Source organism: Erinaceus europaeus, chromosome 5 (genome assembly GCF_950295315.1).
Source record: "Erinaceus europaeus chromosome 5, mEriEur2.1, whole genome shotgun sequence".
NCBI lineage: Eukaryota > Metazoa > Chordata > Mammalia > Eulipotyphla > Erinaceidae > Erinaceus > Erinaceus europaeus.
Window position 1 is genome coordinate 704,420 of NC_080166.1, and position 15,853 is coordinate 720,272.

General features: G+C 50.2%; 1 protein-coding gene across 1 annotated transcript in view; it reads right to left on the reverse strand.

Moving 5' to 3' along the window:
• Nucleotides 1–1,181: 1,181 nt before the first annotated feature.
• Nucleotides 1,182–15,853, reverse strand: part of CPLANE1 (ciliogenesis and planar polarity effector complex subunit 1) — a 107,575-nt gene continuing 92,903 nt past the window's right edge. Inside the window, exons 45-53 of the mRNA XM_060190957.1 lie at nucleotides 13,889–13,919; nucleotides 12,545–12,676; nucleotides 10,899–11,064; nucleotides 9,295–9,353; nucleotides 8,711–8,878; nucleotides 7,304–7,422; nucleotides 4,278–4,364; nucleotides 2,070–2,248; nucleotides 1,182–1,447 (exon numbers count right to left, since the gene is read on the reverse strand). Of these exons, the coding sequence (XP_060046940.1) occupies nucleotides 1,295–1,447; nucleotides 2,070–2,248; nucleotides 4,278–4,364; nucleotides 7,304–7,422; nucleotides 8,711–8,878; nucleotides 9,295–9,353; nucleotides 10,899–11,064; nucleotides 12,545–12,676; nucleotides 13,889–13,919 (1,094 nt within the window). The 3' untranslated portion in view covers nucleotides 1,182–1,294. The remainder of the gene's footprint in view (nucleotides 1,448–2,069; nucleotides 2,249–4,277; nucleotides 4,365–7,303; nucleotides 7,423–8,710; nucleotides 8,879–9,294; nucleotides 9,354–10,898; nucleotides 11,065–12,544; nucleotides 12,677–13,888; nucleotides 13,920–15,853) is intronic.

Sequence of the window (15,853 nt, forward strand, 5' to 3'; positions counted from 1 at the left end):
AGGTCTCGTACAGGTGACGCCTCGGCTTCTCATGGACACACTCACCCGGGTCTCGTCCAGGTGACGCCTCGGCTTCTCACGGTCACACTCACCCGGGACTTGTCCAGGTGACGCCTCGGCTTCTCACAGACACTCACCCGAGTCCTGTCCAGGTGACACCTCAGCTTCTCACAGACACTCACCCAGGTCTCGTCCAGGTGACGCCTCAGCTTCTCACAGACACACTCACCCGGGTGTCGTCTAGGTGTCGCCTCGGCTTCTCACAGACACTCTCACCCGGGTCTTGTCCAGGTGACGCCTCGGCTTCTCACGGTCACGCTCACCCGCGTCTCCCCCATCAGCTGCGTCCGGAGGGGCTGTGGAGGAGCCCCAGGGAGGCGGTGCGCCCAGGGTGTGTGCAGCCTCTAGGACCTGGGCTCTCCCTCAGGCTGAGGAGGACTGCTGTCCCTCACACCTGCACGCCCGGTGGACACGGGCCGCCCTCTGGCCTCGCCCAATGTCCTTTGCGCTCTCCTCCTCCGCCGGCGGCATGGCGGTGCTGCGACACCCTCCCGCTCAAAGGGCCCCTCGGCACAGAGCACCCCGGCCTCGCACAGCCAGGCCTCGCCTACGACCGTGATGCACCGGGGCTGCACCTGGGGCCCATGATGCACCTGGCGCCTCCCCCATGTCCATGATGCACCGGGGCTGCCCCTGGGCCCATGATACACCGGGGCTGCCCCATGGCCCATGATGCGCTGAGGTTGTCTCGCTTTTGGCCCATGATGCACTGAGACCACCTCACTTGACACCTGTGATGTACCTGGGCACCTTTCCCATGGCCCGTGATGCACCGGGGCGCCTCCCCCGGCCACGGCCGAATGCTGGACCCACTGCCCGCAGCCCAGAGCCCCGGCCCTGCAGCACCAGGAGCCGCTCCGGAACCAACTGGTGACCCTGCAGGTTCCAGTGTGGGGGCAGCAGAGGGACAAACAGATGGACGCCTGCTGACCTGCCTCACCGCCTGGGAAACGATGCCCCTGCAGGTGGGGAGCCGGGACTCGAACCTGGAACCTCACGCCCGTCCCTGCGCTCTGCGCCACGTGCCTCCCCCCCTCCCCGCCCGCAGGCCGTCACTTGATTTCTCGCGTCTTTGCCGAATGCGGCCGAGACAGAGGCGGAGACAGAGGCAGAGGCGGGATGGAGCGTCGGCGCGACTTTATTGGCAGCAGCTGCAGCATCTGAGGTGGCCGCCCGTGCTCGTCGCTCAGGCCCGCGGCCGCCTCCTCGACCCCAAGCCCAGACTCGCTGCCGCTCAGCCGTCAGGGCCCGGCGGGGGCCCGTCCTTCAGGCTCGCAACCATGTCCTCCACCTCCTTCCAGTCGAGCTCGCTGAGGATGCTGCCCGTGCTCGCTGACACACTGGCCGGCCGCTCCGGAAACTCCTCGGTCGCGCTCGGCGACAGGCCCTGTCACGGAGAAACGCCCGGCTGTAGCCCGGGGCAGCACACCAAGTGGTGCCCGGCTCCCAGGGGAGAGACAGGGAAGACGCCTGCCCGGAGCAGCCAGGGGAGGGAGGGACATGGGGCTGTCTGAACAGGCGTAGCTGCGACTTGGAAGGAAGAGAAGGTGGGGCCGTGTGGAAAACGGGGGGGAAATACACAAATATAGACAGACAGCTGCGGGGATAACAGTCGGCCCTATGCAGACCGACAGCTGCGGGGATAACAGTCGGCCCTATGCAGACGGACAGCTGCGGGGATAACAGCCCTATGCAGAAGGACAGCTGCGGGGATAACAGTCCGCCCTATGCAGACGGACAGCTGCGGGGATAACAGTCGGCCCTATGCAGACGGACAGCTGCGGGGATAACAGTCGGCCCTATGCAGACGGACAGCTGCGGGGATAACAGTCAGCCCTATGCAGACGGACAGCTGCGGGGATAACAGTCGGCCCTATGCAGACGGACAGCTGCGGGGATAACAGTCAGCCCTATGCAGACCGACAGCTGCGGGGATAACAGTCGGCCCTATGCAGACCGACAGCTGCAGAGATTCAACTAGGGAAGCTGAAGCCTAGAAGCGTGCTTACCTGGAGCAAGGAACTGTGACTCTCGTGAAGAATGCTCCAGATCTCAGGAGGCACTGTCCAGGGACTCACCACAGCCTCCTCTCTCTCAAACTCTAAACACACCTGCCTGGCTTGGGACGCGAGCCTGGCACATCCAAGGTCCTTGGCGTGCTGAAGACTGTAGCACAGAGCACCGGGGCCTTTCAAAGAATAAGAGCAAAACACCAGGAATGACTCGTTCTTACACTGTTCAGTAAGAGACTTCTGTTAGCAAACCTCAAGCAGTCAAACTTTTTATTCTCTTTATGTATTAGAGACAGCCAGAAATCAAGAGGGAGTAAGGAGAGGGAGAGGGAGAGGAACCGACATCGCACCACGTGTGACGCTTCCCCTGCAGGTGAGGGCTGGGGGCTTGAGCCCGGGTCCTTGCGCACTGTGACGTGCGCTCAGCCAGGTGCGCCACCACCCAGACCCCATCCCATTTTCACTTCTGTTGACTTGCAAGGCCAGCATATAATCTGCCTTAGCATTCCAGGAGTGCCTGTTCTGCAGGGAGAGGGAAGGAAGCCGAGTGTTGGACATCGCTCTTGACTTTGGTATGACTCAGGTCTAGCCTTTGGTGCCACCAGAGAAGGAGCCTGAGGGTCCTCCACATGGGGCCTGTGCCATACTGCTTCATCATATCCTCGCCACCTTCTCAGATTTCAGAAATGATGGTAATGTGTAGGACGAGTGCCTCAGAGGGAGAGGTCACAGAAATTACAGAACCAGGGCAAGTTCAAACTTAAAAGCGAGGTGGCCCAGGAGAGCTGCGTCTTCCTTGTGATGTCTTAGGCAGCTGTGGGCAGGCTTTCACGCCTGTGACATAGGGCTCAGTCCAGTGGCAGCACAGTATGGGCCTCTGGCTCCTCTCTCTCTCTCCCCTTTAAGTGAGTAAATATCTGTCTGTCTATTATTGTGTAGAGACAGAGGGAAATTTACAGGGGAGGGGAAGATAGAGAGGGAGAGAGACAGAGACACTTGTAGCCCTGCTTCACCACTCATGAAGCTTTCCCTCTGCAGGTGGGGTCCGGGGGCTTGAACCTGGGTCCTTGTGCACTGTAATGTGAGCCCTTAACCAAGTGCACCACCTGGCCCCAATAAATCTTTTTTTTTAAGACTAGCTTGGGGTTGTGAAATTAAAGGTATAAGAAATGATGCTTCTAGAATTCAAATTTATCCCAATAACTAGAGGTTTGGTTTTAGTGCATAATAAGTTAAAGAGTGGGCTGAGAATCAAGCAAAATTTCTAGAAAACAGTAACTAGTATTAAGCTTGATATTCAATTTAAATAGCAGGTTAGATACGGCCGAAGAAAGATGTGGAGAACTGAAGGATTTTTCTTCAAAGAGAAGAGACAGCATAGGAGAGAGAGGCTAATAGTCGCACTACACTAATCCGTATTTCTCATTTCACCAGTACGTACTAGACTAGTTCCTATTTCTCATCCTTTCACTACTAAATAGAAGTCACTGTTCCTGTCAGTCTCCCTGCCAAATGATTTCCTATAAACTGTGATGACGCCACAGATCTCACTGGACAACGTCCCTTTTAACTGCAGGCTGTTGATTTCATCTCAGCAAGCTGGAGCAATTCCTTTGTCCTCTGCATGCCTACCTCCGCGGCCGTGAGATGGGTGTAAAAGTATTTGCTAGATCATGATGGTCAACATGTTGTGAGGGATGGGCTAGGGAGAGAGGCATCGTGAGTCAAGGTCACCATCTCTGGCCACACCACCCTCAAGGCGCCGTCTCCTCTGATCCCGGAAGCTAAGCAAGGTTGGCCTGGTTAGCACTTGGATGGGAGGATTAAGACCCTTGGATGTCATTTCCTTTTTTCTAGATGACAGAAGTACAGACAGTTGGGACAAGTACTCGAAGATGGGGTAAAAACAGATACAAACTCCCTAAATCTCTCAGTCCCACACTCCAGGACACTTTCTACCCAGCACTGTGTGAATACAAACCCTCATCTGCATTCTCACCACTAACACCGTGACTTTGCAGGTGGGGAAACTGATGCCACTAAAAATAGCCGGGAATCTGCCCGAGGTTGCAGGACACATGGTGAATCAGGATCCCACACCTTACAGTCAGCTTACCTTCTGAAACTATCTGCAGCTTCAAAAGTGATTTTGGATTGCGGAGAACTTAGTCTCAAGTCCAGGGAGTATCTACTGTTACTCCTTACCTTTGGGGAAGGTGTGTGGAGAGTGCACTGGTCTTCCCACTGTCACAGCCTCGTCAACTCTCCTCTGGACGCTGAAAGGAGCCGTTCCTAAGAGACAGGCAACACAGGTTCAGACTTCCATGTGCAGACTTCAGCCAGCACACCCCAAGCTCTTTGGCACACATCAAGTGTGCAGGAGGCAGAGAGAAAAGCCTGCTGTGAGACGGGGGAGTGCTAGCACAACGCGGGCCAAAGGCAGCCATGTGCCCTTTGGTCTAAAAGAAAAACAAACTGGCGGTTATGCCTTGATAACACCTCCGACAGCTGGAAAATCCAGAGAGTGACCTCCACTGGCAGCAGGCATCTAGACAGAAATGCCAGGTTAAACTTTATCAAAATGCCAGGAGTGGCATCAACAGCACCCACGTGGTTTCTGCCACCATCCAGTGGTTTGCCCGTGAGGCTCCACAGCCCTCCAAGGCCTTGTAACTGGTCTGAAGGCACAAAGAAAGCAGCAGAATTTGGGTGATGATTCCAAAAGCTAGACTTTAAAAAAATGCCTATTGTATCTCTCAGTTACTTATCAGATTGTGTGTGTGTGTGTGTGTGTGTGTGTGTGTGTGTGTGTGTGTGTGTGTGAGTAAACACAAAACAAGCGAAGAAAAAGGAGGAGGCTGAGCACACGTCACAGGCACAAGGACCTGGGTTCGAGCCCCCAGACTCCACCTGCAGGGGGAAAGCTTCACGAGTGGTGCAGCAAGTGCTGCAGGTATATCTCTCTCTCTCTCTTCCTCTCTCTCTCTCTCTTCCTCTCTCTCTCTCTCTCTCTCTCTCTCTCTCAATTTCTCTTTATCCTAACCAAAAAGAAAAAAGCACACAGGAGGGGGAAAACATTTATATATCATAAGTTTATAAGCAGCTTTAGGAAATATGATAAAACTACATATTAGTTTACATGATAAGACAATAAAACTCACAAGCATCTTCCAAAAGCAAACAAATTCTTTTTACAAATGAACAACAGTGAATCTTAAAATTCTGAAGAATACTGATTTTCCCTTCTGCAATGACTGAACCTGCTTGGATTAACTTATCACTGCCCTCTGGGTACTGGGCCAGTTTGGCCTGAGTTTCTCTCCAACTGCCCCAAAGACTGGGGGATGTGAAGTCTCTGGGCACAGTCTGCTCAAATGCATGGGTCCTGGATGTGGCCACACGGGTGCTGCTTACAGAGCCATCAGTGACCAGTCTCCCAACTGCCTCTCTAGTCTTCTTTCCACACCTGGGGAAGCGACATGGCCGGCAGCAAACGTGACAGCTAGGCATGTGCTGGTGTTCTCTGGCAGAGAAGAGACCGCACAGGTTTCCTAGCAGCGCTCTTGAGTGACAATTCACCTGCCCATAGTCATGCTGAGGGCTGGGAGATGTAGCTCAGAGTTACAAGTACGATGTCTGCGTGTCTGAGGTCCCAAGCTTGATCCCTGGCACTGCCACATGCCAGAGCAGAACAGCGTCAGCCCTCTCATTCTCTAATAAAGATATATTCTGCTAAAAAAAGAAAGAGCTATCTGAAGGCAAAATAAGGTAAAGTAGAAATGTTTCCATTGACTCAAATTTTATTTATACAAAATGCAAGAGAAAAATTCTACCCTCAAATTTTAGTCTAGTATGGGGACATAACAAGTTTACCAGTAACTAACTTAATATCTGCTTTGCTTCAAGAGAGGCGTAAACATTTGACTGAAGGTTCACAGCATGGAATATAATTATTTTTAAATATTTTTTATCATCTTTATTGTTATTTATTTATTGGATAGAGAGAGCTAAAAAATAGAGAGGGAAAGGTCATAGAGAGGGAGAGAGACAGAGAGACCCCTGCAGCCCTGCTTCACCACTCACAAAGTTTTCCCCCTGCAGGTGGGGACCAGGGGCTCAAACTTGTATCCTTGCACACTGCAGTGTGTGCACTCCACCAGGGGCACCACCATTCGGCCCCAGGAAAGGATATTTGGATATTTAAGGGTAAAAACCACATTGTTATTTCATGTTTGAGAGACCAAGGCTTCATCCACTGCACCACCGCCTGGTTCCATTACTTGTCTGTCTCAGCATTCTTCTTCTGCAATGTAGTCACTCTGCATTCGGCCAGAACTCGCTTTATACAAATGTCTACACCTCTAGCCAGTCCACAGAAGAAACAGGCTTCCAGAGAAATCACAGCTAATTTAGTTATTTATTTATTGCATCCAGGGCTATTGCTGGGGCTCAGTGCCTACACTACAAATCCACTGCTCCTGGAGGCCATTTTTCCCCCTTTGTTGCCTTTATTGGTTATCACTGTTATTATTATTGTTGTTGTTATTGATGTTGTCATCATTAGATAGGACAGAAGTAGAGAGGAGGGGAAGACAAAGGGGGAGAGAAAGACAAACACCTGCAGACCTGCTTCACCACTTGTGAAGCGACTCCCCAACCCCGCAGGTGGGGGGAGCCAGGGGCTCGAACCAGGACCCTTGTGCCGGTCCTTGCACTTCATGCCATGTACGCTTAACCCATTACACTACCACCCCACTGCTAATCTCTGACCCAATTCCATTATAAAAGGTCAAGGATTCTGTGGATGTTCACAGGAAGAGCAAACTCCAGTTTAGTTAAATCTTTAGTAGTCCTTTGCCTCTTGTTAAGATTTCGAGTTTCGGGAGTCTGGCAGTAGCACAGCAAGTTAAGCACAGGTGGCGGGATCCCAGTTCCCCACCTGCAGGGGAGTCGCTTCACAAGCGGTGAAACAGGTGTCTGTCTTTCTCTCTTCCTCACTGTCTTCCCCTCCCTCTTTATTTCTCTCTGTCCTATCCAACAACGACAACAACAGTAACTACAACAATAAAAAAAAAAAAGAAACAACAAGGGTAGCAAAAGGGAATAAATAAATAACCAAATAAAAAAAAAAAAAAAGATTTCAAGTTTCCTAGTGAAAACCCAACTTTGGAGACAAGAAGGGAAGGGTTCAAATGACAAGACACAGACAGACAGCCATTAGTCAGGCTCACCGCATGGCCACGCCGAGCTTCGACGCTGTCTCAGAGGTTCACCCCCGCGGGTTTGACTTGGTTTGGGTCCAACTTTTCCATATCGACTTACTGGGAAATGGTGCCCATGTCGATTCTCTCTTAATGGAGAAGTCACATAAGTATTACATTCCAAGACTCTCATACCAGTGACATATAAACTGTATTTCAAACAGAAGTGCGAATAATCTTTCAGAAAGTCCAGATCCATGAGCGTGCTGAATACTGCCTACTTGCTTCTCAGCTCAGAGATACTTCAGTGCGCAAGTGTCAGAAGTCATTTTTCAGAAGTCGCATCTGAAATTCCATTTTTGTTCAATGAAATCAAACTGTCTCACCCATTTAAATTCTCTACAGTTGGCAGTTACTGATGTATGTACTAGCCTGCTTTATTCAAACAATGCTTCAAGGGGAATGTCGGGCATCTTCCTGTTCAGCACTGGCTCATGGTGGTGCCAGAGACTGAACCTGTGACCTCAGGCAGGAGAGTTTTTGTAGAGCCGCCATGCTGTCCCCAGCGCAGAGTGTCTGGTGTTTTGAGTTCACACCAAGATGTGCCCGCACAGATTCCCCTGACTACACAGGCATCTGTTAGCAGTGCTTTCTCTGCACTCGAGTCCTGTGTGTGTGCGCGCCAACCTTTTCACATGTACGTTCTCTCTGCTGCCAGGGTTACTGCACATACATGATTGTATGGCTCCCTTCAGATTTACACTCTCTCATCTATTTATTTTAAAATATATTTATTATTAGGTAGAGAGAGAGAGACATTGAGAGGGGAGTCCAAGAAGGAGGGAGACAGACACCTGAAACCCTGCTTCACCACTCGTGAAGCTTTCCCCCTGCAGGTGGGAACCAGAGGCTTGAACCCCGGCCCTTGCACACTGTAATGGGAGTGCTCAAGCAGGTGCACCCTCACTCTCTCTTTGTAAAATAGAGGGTGGAACATGGGGGGGAAGCAGAGCAAGGAGAGGCTACTGTAGTGACCCACTGCTCCCGGAGCTTCCCCCATGCACACGTGCTCCTGTGTGGGGGCTGGGGGCTTGAACCCCAGTCCTCATGCATGGCAAGGTGAGCACTGCAGGGTGGGGACAGCACAATGGCTACACAACAGATTCTCCTGCCTGAGGCTCTGAGGTCCCAGATGCAATTTCCCGTCTCTCAAAATCGTGCTTGGTACTATGAAGTGTTTGTAACAACTGGGAGGTTGAACTCTATCTTGCTTTCCTCTCATGGGGTTCCACACACTTCTGAGAAAAACTCCCAATTACGGAAGCATTTTCTTCACCTCTCTTCATTGTGATTTTCAGCAGTACAGATGCAAATGCACTACCTGGGTAACAAAAGCACTGGATGTCATCTTGCCGAGTGGCAGCCAGACTGTCTTACCCTCTTGAAGAAAGGGAGCGCTGTTGTCTGGAAATCCGAGCCGTGTTGGGCTTGCCAGGCAGTGGCTTCTGAGCAGCTGCCGTCAGCCGCACCGACTCAGACAACAGTTCATTCATCAGACTATATGCTTGTGAGATGCGGCGACTGTAGTGGTCGGAGAACAGCAATCTTCAGACAGAAAATAAGACAACATTAATCCACGACTTAGGATCCACATTTCTAGAGGAACAGTGAATACAGGCACCGAGAATACTTTTCAAAGTCTGTCAAATGTGCATGCAAATTCCAGATTAAAAGGAAAAAACACTAAGAAGTATTATCCTAGGTACTTCAAAGTGTGCATTTCTCTCTAATTACAAGAGGTAGGAGGAGAAGAAATAGAATCATAAAAGTCACGTGGAATAAAGCAGGATTTGACAACAAATTCCAAAAAAGGCTAAGTCTAGTCGCTTTCCTTTTAGCTGTCTCTCAATATTTTCTACTCACTGGCAAACAAAAGTAGCATGAAACACTAAGTCCCACAGCGCTCGTCCGTCCTGAGTGGACGAGTCAGTGAGGAGACTCACGACAGGTCAGAAGCTCACCTGTCTTTTTCACGCTTCACCTTCTGTCTCCGTCTGATTTCCTTCGAGGTCATGTGAAGCTGCACGAGAAGCACAAACAGTCGCCGCGCTGCTGCGCGTCAAGGCAATCTAACCGGCTCAGACAGAGTATAAAAGTCCACTCACCAACCCGGGTCTTACTCATTTTCCAAATCAAACTTCTCTCTTTACTTCCTTATGTTTTTACCAGGGCCCCACTCACTCTGGTTTACGATGGTGTGGGGGATTGAACCTGAGACTCTGGGGCCTCAGGCATGAGAGCCTCTGCCCATAGTCGTTATGTAAACCCTCCTCCACCTGCCCTGCCCTTTCTTGGAGCTTTCAGTTTCCCCTTCGGCACTGTCACAGAATTCGGGGAGCAGGACTCTGTGAGAGCCCGAGAGAGTGAAAGAGATGTGGCACCAAGGCTCCCCTCAGTGTGCTGAGGGCTGGGCTGGGACCAGCTCTGGCTCGTGGCAAAGGGGACCCCAAGAGAGCCGCTTCACCAGGCCAGAGCCAGGACTCCTCCCGCCTGTCAGCTCGGAGTTCCTCCACTCGCTGGGCATCCTCTCCGCAAGGGGCTTTGTCTGCTTGGGGCAGGCGGCCCCTGCGTCTCCCCACCCGGAGACAGCCATTCTGGTCCTGGCTGTGGGCGCCCCTGTGGCCTCTCTGCGGGACTCCTGCATCTGTGGCACCCTGGCTCACGCTGATCCCACCCCTCGCTCCAGCAGAAGCCTAGAACTCAAGGGCCTATGGTCTCATCTTTTTTTTTTTTTTTTTTTTGCATTTTTACTGGGGCTTCACATCAACATAATTCCACTACTCCCAGGCGGCTTCTTCCTTTTCCTAAAGGTGAGAGATAGAGAGGGACAGAGGCACAGACACGAAAGGATGGACACCTCAGCACCATGCCGCCACTCAGACAGGTGCTCCCACTGCCTGGCCAGGCACGGCCTCGAGTCACCGCGCATCTAAGTGTGTGCTCCACCAGGAAGCTGTCTCCAGGCCCCTTTTGTCACTTACTTTGGTCTGTCACCTAGGCTTCATCATTCCAGGAGGACTTTTTCAGAGAGACAGAGACAGAGACAGAAACAGAAGAAAGACCCCATAGCACCGGGCCCCTCTGTAGCACTGTGGCGCGCACAGCGTACTGTCCGGGTGAGCTTTTCTCCCAGCTGTTAGTCTTTTCTTTGGACACTTGTCAAGAAATTAAGCACATACACTGGCATAGTCACAGAAAGTGGGTAATTGGTGGGGACCGGAGGTTGCACACCAGATTGAGTGTACACATTATAGAGTGCAAGGACCCAGGTTCAAGCCCCTGGTCCCTACCTGCAGGGAAAAGCTTCATGAGCAGTGAAGCAGTGCTGCAGGCCTCTCTCTCTCTCTCCCTCACTCTCTCACTCCCTCTCTCTCTCTATTTCCCCCTCCCTTTTCAATTCCGCTCTGTCCTATCAAAATAAAAGATGGGGGTGGGGGATGGCCACCAGGAGTGGTGGATTTGCCATGCAGGCTCAAGGCCCATCTATAATCCTGGTGGATTATTTTAAAAAGCCGAGGCAAGAGAGGAGGCAGTTGGGTCACTTCTCTTGGTGCTACACACTCACTGGATTGCTTCTGGGGCAGAAAGGATGGTGTTCTCGCCCTCTCTTCTCAGCCAGCTGATGTAAGTATTCTGCCATTCTTTCTTTTCTTTTTTTTTTCATCCAGGTTTGAATCTCTCGCCTCTCCGTCTCGGTCCTCTGGGGACGTCTGCAGGAAGAATGCTTCATCCTAAGGAATTAAGACAGGACACCCATGGGCATTCAGTTTCTTAGAGAAATACAAACTGTGACAAGTGAGTGCTAGTGACTTGGGCAACTTCCTCCACTTTGAAAGTAGGTCTCCCTATTTATGATCTCTGACCAACTTGCTCCAGACTGCCCTTGCATGGCCTCTGCAGATGGACCCAGAAAGCTCACCAGTGGGCTCTCCATCCCCCTGCTGGTCAGACACACCCATCACTGCAGGCTGACAGTGACCCCACTTCTGCTCCTTGCAGAAGTTTCTCCCAATAAGGGTCTAGTTCACCCAAACTACATATTGACAGCTACTGTTTCTTCCTTTTTTCTTTTAAAATTATATTTTGATTTATTAATATTTATTTATTTATTTTCCCTTTTGTTGCCCTTGGTTTTTATTGTTGTTGTAGTTATTATTGCTGTTATTATTGCTGTTGTGATTGTTGTTGTTGTTGTTGGGTAGGACAGAGAGAAATGAAGAGAGGAGGGGAAGACAGAGAGGGGGAGAGAAAGACAGACACCTGCAGACCTGCTTCACCGCCTGGGAAGCGACTCCCCTGCAGGTGGGGAGCTGGGGACTTGAACCAGGATCCTTACGCCAGTCCTTGTGCTTTATGCCACGTGTGCTTAACCTGCTGCACTACTGCCCGACTCCCTTGATTTATTTATTATTGGATAGAGACAGAAAGAAATTGAGAGGGGAGGAGGAAGTAGTGAGGGAAAGAGACAGAGACACCACTAGATAAGTCAGACATAAGAGAAAAGGGGAGATAGAAAGGGAAAGAGAAAGACACCTGCAGACCTGCTTCACTGCTGGTGATGCTCCCCCTGTACGTGGGGCGTGGAGGCTCGAACCCGTCCTCACACATGGTGATGTGTGAGCTGAACCCAACACATCACCACCCAGCCCGCAACCAGTGTTCAATGTTCCTGAACTATAAACATTCTTAGTAAGCTAAATGAACTGCTTATTCTCTTGTTTTTTTTAAACATTTTTGTTTACTTATTATTGGATAGGACAGAAAGAAATTGAGGGGGGAGATAGAGAGGGAGAGAAACAGACACACCTAGCGCTATACAACTATCTCAATTTTTTTCTAGTTTTGTTTTACTTTATCTTATTATTATTATTTGTTTGTTTTGCCTCCAGGGTTGTCTCTGGGGCTCTGGGGCTGGTACTATGAATCCACTGCTCCCGGTAACCAGTTTTTTCCCATTTTATTGGACAGGATAGAGAGAAATTGAGAGAGGAGAGGGAGAGAGACAGAGAGACCCCTGCAGACCTGCTTCACCACTTGTGTAGCTTTCCCCATGCAGGTGGGGAGCCGGGGCCTTGAACCCGGATCCTTATGTAGGATGCTGCCACCCAGCTCCTGACCAATGTTTAATATTTCTGTGCTGTAAACATTACTAGCTAATATTTCTGAGCTGTAAACATTATTAGCAAGTTAAAGAACCTGGTCCACAGTTACCTGTGGATTCTCTTAGCTTGCTGTTCTGTTAGGCCGAGCTCTTCACTGGAAACTCCACCCGCTGACACCAGGTCGCCTATAATGTCTGCGATGTCAGTCAGCCCAGTTATCTGGAGCGGATCTACCGAAACACTTCGTTGCAAGTGAAATTTGAGACGGTCAGTATCTGTAGCAGCTGCAGTAACAGTCAGCACAGAACATCGTGCCCTCCCAGGTCTTGTGGACACACAGTGATTCTGCTCCCTAACTCGGGCCCCTTTCAGGAGAAAGGGCTGAGCGCCTGCGAGTGACAAGTCTGCACTGCGTCATCCTTTCTCCCACCAGGGTCACTGCTGCAGCTCAGCGGTTGTATGACTCCACTGCTCCCAGTAGGAGACAGAGAGGGTTCGAGACACAAAGAGGAGAGACTCCACTGGCGAAGCTTCCCCCTGCAGGGGCTCCCATGCAGTGGTCCGTGGCTGGAAAGCACTGCAAGGTGTGCCCTCCACTGGGTGAGCCACCTGCTGGCCCCCATCTCTACTCTAAAACAGAGGTGATCATGAGGCCAGAAGAGCTGACCCTCCCACGAAGGCTAATGCGCAGCAGAAAGAGACTAGCGAGTGGAACTATATCCTAGCTCCTTATTCCTAGATCCTCAGAGGCTAGGCCCCTGCTCTCCCTCCCATCTCCGTATCCAGGGTTATGGCTGGGGCTTGGTGCTCCTGGTGGCCATTTTTTCCTTCCTATTTTTTTTTTATTGGACAGGATAGAGAGAAATTGAGAAAGGAGGGGAGATAGAGAGGGAGAGAGACAGAGTGACAGCCCTGCAGCCCTGCTTCACCACTCGTGAAGCTTCCTCCCTGCAGGTGGGGACCAGGGGCTTGAACCTAGATCCTTGAAGGGATCCTTGCACTTAGTACTATGTGCGCTTAGCCAGGTGCGCCACCACCCAGCCCCCAGCCCCCCAGCGTCATAACACACTTCAGTCCTAATTGTGTTGACTATCTTCTGCCTCTTTTTCCTTTTGCCACCAGAGATAGTTGAGGCTTCACACCTATGCGGTTCTACTGTCCCAACCGACATTCTTTTCCACGTAGAGAGTGAGAGACCACAGCACTGCTCCATGGCGCGTGGAACTTCTCCTTTCAAGTGGTCCCCATGTGGTGGCTGGGCGCCAAGCCGGGGTCCCTGTGCATGGCACACCAGGTGCTCTGCTGCCTGAACTCACTGCCGGCCTCTAGAAGGCACTGTGTCCTCTCAGGTCCTCAAGATGTGCGGTGGACAAGTACACACGTGAACAACCACGTTCCCAGAACACATAGCTTGTACCCAGCTTTAAGTGAAATTGTGAATTAATATCTTTACCTCTCAAATAACTCATCACTGTTATTCACACCTAAAAGATAAAAGAAACAGCAGTATTAATAAACATTTCACATTAGCTATATTTTCTCCTGAACAATCTGACTTAGAAATTATAAAACTACCCCCCCACCTATGGACATCTAATCTTTGATAAGGGGGCCCAAAGTAGTAAGTGGAGGAAGGAGGCTCTCTTCAGTAAATGGTGCTGGGAAAACTGGGTTGAAACATGCAGAAAACTGGGTTGAAACATGCAGAAACATGCAGAATGAAACTGAACCACTTTATCTCACCAGAAACAAAAATCAACTCCAAATGGACTAAGAACCTAGATGTTAGGCCAGAGACTATCAAATACTTAGAGGAAAATACTGGCAGAACACTTTCCCACCTAAACCTCAAGGACATCTTTGATGAAACAAACCCAATTGCAAGGAAGACTAAAGCAGAAACAAATCAGTGGGACTACATCAAATTGAAAAGCTTCTGCACAGCCAAAGAAACCATCACACAAACAAAGAGACCCCTCACAGAATGGGAGAAGATCTTCACATGCCATACATCAGACAAGAGACTAAAACCAAAATATACAAAGAGCTCAGCAAACTTAGCACCTAAAAAGCAAATGACCCCATCCAAAAATGGGCAGAGGGTATGGACAAAACATTCACTTCAAAAGAGATCCAAAAGGCTAACAAACACATGAAAAATTGCTCCATGTCACTAATTGCAATGCAAATAAAGTGAAATGCAAATAAAGACAACATTGAGATACCACCTCACCCTTGTGAGAACGGCATACATCAAAAAGGGCAGCAGCAACAAATGCTGGAGAGGGACAGAGGAACCCTTCTGCACTGCTGGCGGGAATGTCAATTGGTCCAGCCTCTGTGGAGAGCAGTCTGGAGAACTCACAAGGCCAGACGTGGACCTTCCATATGACCCAGTAATTCCTCTCCTGGGGTTATACCCCAAGGACTCCATAACACCCAACCAAAAAGATCAGTGTACACCTATGTTCACAGCAGCTCAATGTGTAACAGCCAAAACCTGGAAGCAACCCAGGTGCCCAACAACAGATGAGTGGCTGAGCAAGCTATGGTCTAGATACACAATGGATGATAAGTAGCTTAGTTCTGCTTCGCTCATTAATCCCAAGTCAAGTATTTTACTTCTGTGCCCTGAATCTGGGCAATTGTGAATTCTTAGTAGCAATTCATTGAATTCAATTATTAAGAAAAAACTCAATTACAGCCAAGTAAGTACATGTGAAAGTGATTCCTTAGGAAGAGTCAATACATACACTCTCCAACCAGTTCTAGAATTCTCTCCTGGGGCTGTGTTCATGACTCCTGCACAGCAGATGCGTTTCATTCCTGCATAACTGCATAATCACACTCCTGTTTTTTTAAATCAATTTATTTATTTATTTATTATTGGACAGAGACAGAGAGAAATTGAGAGGGGAGGAGGAGATAGAGAGGAAGACAGAGACACCTGCAGCCCTGCTTCACCACTCGCGAAGCTTTCCACCTGCAGGTGGGGACCAGGGGCTTGAACCCGGGTCCTTGTGCACTGTAATGTGAGCACTCAACCAGGTGCGCCACTGCCCCCCAGCCCCGTTTTCAAATTCCAAACACTGACACCCAGCCTAATCCATTTAATGAGCCAGAGACGCCTCTAAATAACTCCTGGTTGTTAACTGAAAATTAACAACATCCTTAGTAATGAAATCACTTGCCTCTATGATGAACTAAACAAAAAGTGTACAAAAAGCGGAAGTCAGATTCCCAGAGCCGACTGCAGGCACAGCAGAGCTGCCCACCTGAGGTGGTGGCCCTGGCGCACAGGAATCACACAGGCCCGAGGCCCTCACTCATCACTAAGAAAGGAAGGCGTTCCCTGCCACTGCCAGCGAGCCACACACACGCAGGCTGACGTGGAGGTGACCAGACACACGGCACCAAA